The sequence below is a fragment of the Tachysurus vachellii genome, chromosome 6 (assembly GCF_030014155.1).
Source record: "Tachysurus vachellii isolate PV-2020 chromosome 6, HZAU_Pvac_v1, whole genome shotgun sequence".
Lineage (NCBI taxonomy): Eukaryota > Metazoa > Chordata > Actinopteri > Siluriformes > Bagridae > Tachysurus > Tachysurus vachellii.
Genome location: NC_083465.1, coordinates 20,252,740 through 20,257,496, shown reverse-complemented (window position 1 = coordinate 20,257,496; position 4,757 = coordinate 20,252,740). Strand labels below are relative to the sequence as shown.

General features: G+C 43.1%; 1 protein-coding gene across 7 annotated transcripts in view; it reads left to right on the top strand.

Moving 5' to 3' along the window:
- Window positions 1-465: 465 nt before the first annotated feature.
- cpeb3 (cytoplasmic polyadenylation element binding protein 3) overlaps window positions 466-4,757 on the top strand; it is a 41,797-nt gene continuing 37,505 nt past the window's right edge. For 4 of the 7 annotated variants that reach the window (XM_060872780.1, XM_060872779.1, XM_060872778.1 and 1 more), the window contains exon 1: window positions 2,227-3,341. In XM_060872780.1, the coding sequence (XP_060728763.1) occupies window positions 2,367-3,341 (975 nt within the window). In that variant the 5' untranslated portion in view covers window positions 2,227-2,366. Of the gene's footprint in view, window positions 599-2,214; window positions 3,342-4,757 lie in introns of those variants that run through there. The other 3 variants (XM_060872783.1, XM_060872781.1, XM_060872784.1) reach the window with 3 other exon arrangements.

Genomic DNA, 4,757 nt, shown 5'->3' with positions numbered 1-4,757 from the left:
TGAACAAATCACAACACCGGCGAGTGACAGAAGCACGGCGCGCTAGGTGTTCTGGGATATGTAGTCTGAATTCATACCTCACACATACATGTAGCTAAAACATTAAGTTTGGGTTGTCTTTTAACGCAGAGAAGGCAAGAACCATGAAGATACACATATGGCTACAAAACACTTCGTACTGCGGTAAGAAATTGGAATTCAAGGCAATTGGCTGAACATTATATAGAATAGCAGACTATATTGTTAAATTCTTAATAACCTGCTTTATATTGCTTATAATAGTTTTCTGTGTATTTTAATATCCGTTCTGTATTGTGGCAATAATTATGAGAGTGGCTATTGAGGCTTACTGTTCAATCTTTACAATTATTTTAGATCTCTATATTGCAGTGTTTACTGTTCTGGTTGTTACAAGGCGAAAAAACTACATTTCCCATAATCCCTCGTCCACCGTCCATGCGCCGCAGTCAATCAGCTGTTGGATCAACTGCTGACTCGACCTCGCCGTAGAAACGTAGAAAGGTTTGTCATTATCCATAGCCAGACGAGGCAAAAAGAAATAGACTTATTTACAGAATCCAAAAAGGTGAACGACAAGGTAAAGTCTGCTTCGTGTAGTTTACCAGTGCAATAAAAAAACGCATGTATGTTTTTGTAGCATATTTTTGTGGCTTGATGTCTGATTAGTGAAACAGGATGCATGACTCCCTTCCGATTGCCCCAATAGTATATGATTCTCTCCTAAAATATATGGAGATGTAGAAGCTTTGACGCATAGGCCATGCACGTGTGTGTGTGTGTGTGTGTGTGTGTGTGTGTGTGTGTGTGTGTGTGTGTGTGTGTACACTGTAGCCTATACTTTGCCCACTTGCCAGTTGTATTGATCACTCTGTTGACCTTGAATGGGCGGTTCTTATGCAGCAGCTTGAAGACCAGGATTAAATGCAGCTGCTTCGTACATACTTCTATTACATGGAAAAGAATCATTTATTCTAGTTAAAAACCCAACCTTTTGTTGTGTAATATTCAAATTCCACCCTTTCCTGAGAAAAAGGCACTCTTGGTCCAGATCTAAAAGTGTCGCATAGCACACTTGGCCTACTTGAAGATCTTTTTACAGTCATATTTTAATCTACACATTAATATCACATAATAATCGATAGGGTACTTTCTATTTTGGCTCAGCCTAGTTTAGTGCTTCAGGTTATTTTGGTCAGCCATCTGCTGCAGCAGTATCATATGAGGCAAATTTAAACCCTTCATTATTTCCTCTCAGGAAAGAAAAAAGGTACTAAACTGTACTTATTCTTCTTACCGAGGTACTAGCCACAAAAATAAACCACAATTTTACCTTTAACTATATTACTGGGCACTTTGACCAGGTACATGTTACATAATAAAGGTACCTGAGGGTGTATATTTGATTAATATTAAAGCATAAACACAAACTGTCATAAACTATATAACAGATAGAGACTTTGTTGATCAGTGATATGTCTGAAGCTCAGATATTGTGCTAAACAAGCATACAGTGTAACTCAGCTAGAGATATCTGCATTCAAATAATCCTCAATTGTCATCTCTTGCTTTTTAAATGCAGAGTGTCGGAAAAGACATGAAGTTTTGGGAACATGTCGAACGACAGATGAAACAACAAATCCACAAAAACAATGCAAAAAGGATAAAGGTGAACATTATGTAGATCATAATGCTGTAGTCTTAATATGTATATAGAATTAATACCTAGTTGTATGGTTCCTGTCTCTGTAGAATGACTAATGTGTAGATGTTTTAAGTTATATAACCAGATTCGTCTGCAACAAAAGCACTCTCCAGGGAAATAGTTAATGTTTGTAATGATTTACTGAGGTCATGTGTGAAGATTAGATCATTATACAGCCATTTTAAGACTCGCCATGCTTGAATCCTACACTAGTATAAATAGCTTATAGTATATGATCTATGTATATATGTATAGCTATACATTGATCATATACTATAAACTATGAATGTTTCAAAAAATCCAGACTACCATAGAGTATAAAATAGGATTTATTAAGATAATACAAGGTTGTTTGATTTTAAGGTGGTATCTGATAAAGGAGCAGAATGTTGCGCGTCCCCTTTAACCTTGCTGAAGGACGCGGCTATATTTATTGACGTATGCAAATTTATAAAAAAGGGGCGGGGTCACGGGGGGAAAAACAGGAACAAGAATCACTTTCACATTGCAGTCTGGAGTTCCGGTGAGAGGAAAAAAAAAAGAGACGTGGCGAAAAAAATCGGTGAATATCGGTGCATTCAGAGCTCCTTTCTCGTGTATTGAGGTTTGGAGCGGTCCCTGTGTGTGAGAGTGAGTGTGTTAAATGGGTGAATACGGGTTCGCCTTACAGTCGGCTCTCCTCAGCAGTGGCGGCGGCTATAACAGTCTCCCTCTCGGGTCGTTTTCATCTCCCAAACACCGCAGCAGTCCGAATGTGGTGGTGTACGATATCCTCAATAATAACTCGTCTCTGTTTCTCCCTCTTGCAGCTCAGCAAGCCATGCAGGATGATTTACTGATGGACAAAAACAAAGCTCAGCCTCACCAGCAGCAGCAGCAGAAAGACCCAGCGAGCGTCGAGACTCCGTCACCGTGCGAGCCGGTGATCTCCGAGGACAGCAGCAGCCCGTCGAGCGGGAGCAGCCAAGCGCCTTCGGTCCAGAGCAGCAAAGAGAAAATAGCAATGGAATCACCGATCCTGCCGGGGCTGAGCTTCCCGGAGGCCGGTGGCAACTCCTTGTCTCCGTCGTTCGCCAGCACTTGGTCATCGGGGACGGCGAACACGGCGGACGATAGTTTTTTCCAAGGAATCCCCTCGGTAAACGGCGCTATGCTGTTTCAGAACTTCCCGCACCACGTCAACCCGGTGTTCGGAGGCGGATTTTCTCCGCAGATCGGCTTGGCACAGCAGCAGCAGCAGCAGCAGAGGAGATCTCCGGTCAGTCCCAACCAGGCTGCTTTTCCTCAGCGGAACGCATACAGCCACCAGGCCGTGGTGAACAGTAAGGTCTCGCCGTCCTCATCCTCCTCGTCCTCGGCGTGGAGCGCACAGCAGAGCGCCGTGTGGAGCTCCGGCTCTAACCCATGGAGCGGGCTGCCTGCCGGCCGGGACCCGCGCAGGGCCGGCGGTGTCGGCCTGCCTTCGGCTCTTAACCCCATCTCTCCGATGAAGAAGCCCTACCCGACTAATGTCATCGCCCCGCCGAAGTTCCCCAGAGCCGCCCCGCTTACCCCCAAACCCTGGCTGGAGGACAACGCCTTCAGGACGGACAACGGCAACAATATGTTACCTTTTCAGGTGAGGACTGTTGTGTTGTCTGCACATTCTGTCTGGTTTTAAACACCAAATGTCTGCCTGTAATACTTACTGATGGTTCTGCTGTGTGACCTGTTATTCAGGTAAATGTCTATCTTTATTATGTACCAGGGCGACACACACACTGCAGAATGATGTGGGGTTTATAATAAACTCACAGGGTTGGTTTCATGGTGATGTTTCAGGGTTGTTTCTTTATTAGTTTATATGTGTAATATATGATCATTCCTATTGTGCTGATAAGGAACTGATAGGTATAGAGTCTGACCTTCAGAGATGGCCAACAACTCTCTAACCTTTACACGAAGGTCAAATAACCATTCCGGCCTCTTTCTTTCTCTCTGTCTGTCTGTCTGTCTGTCTGTCTGTCTGTCTCTCTCTCTCTCTCTCTCTCTCTCTCTCTCTCTCTCTCTCTCTCTGTGTCTGTCTGTCTGTCTGTCTGTCTCTCTCTCTCTCTCTCTCTCTCTCTCTCTCTCTCTCTCTCTCTCTCTCTCTCTCTGTCTCTCTCTCTCTCTTATCAGTACCATTTTCCACTGGGTCTCAGTGAAGGTCTGATGTTCATGACAACACTTTAAAATCTACCCAGCACCAGTTCTTCCATACATTTGCACCCTTTTCAACATGAATTTGAATGCACGTCATCCGGGCAAATCATTTTCACAAATCCCGTCCTCTATCCTCCCTTCAAGCCCGTGACATCTGTCATAGCTTTCTCTATATACATATTAATTTTTAAATGCTTTATTGATTAATAAAAAACAGGCTGTACCAGTGAGTGTAAATGGTTAATTTCCATCATGCTGTTTTGCCAGCTCACTCAGGGGCGTTTAAAGGTACCAGCACGTGAATTTGATTGGTGGATTGTAAAGGGGGCGGTACATTCAGACGCCGCCCCTTGGGCATGTCTGAGCTGTTTGTCACTGCTGTCATGAATGGAAATACTGGGCCCTGTTATTCTGGAATAAAGTTAAATATAGATAAGTCAATTTCTAGTTTGTGGCTTGTTCAGGAAAAAAATGTTTAAAACATCCCTTTAGCTTGTGGACTTTACAAAAAAAAAAAAAGATATGAGCACTTTGGCGGTTATAATGCATGCTTATAATGCAGTATACTGTAAACTGAAGTATAATATATACTATATTTATATACCTGAAGGCTCATATCTTGTTTCAGACTCTTATTTAAGCCTCCCTATAATGTGTTAGTGCTGTATTGTGTACTTCTCCCATATATGGATTAACCCCAGAGTAGCTGCACTTTTACACCAGTGGAAAAGGTCAGCACTGCGGCAGAGAGAGAAAACTGATGAGTCATGTAGGTGCTTATCCACCAAGCGACAGGTTCTGCCTTGTGTCTCCAGTGACGACTTGTGCGAGTTGTGCCTTCTTCACCAGTGAT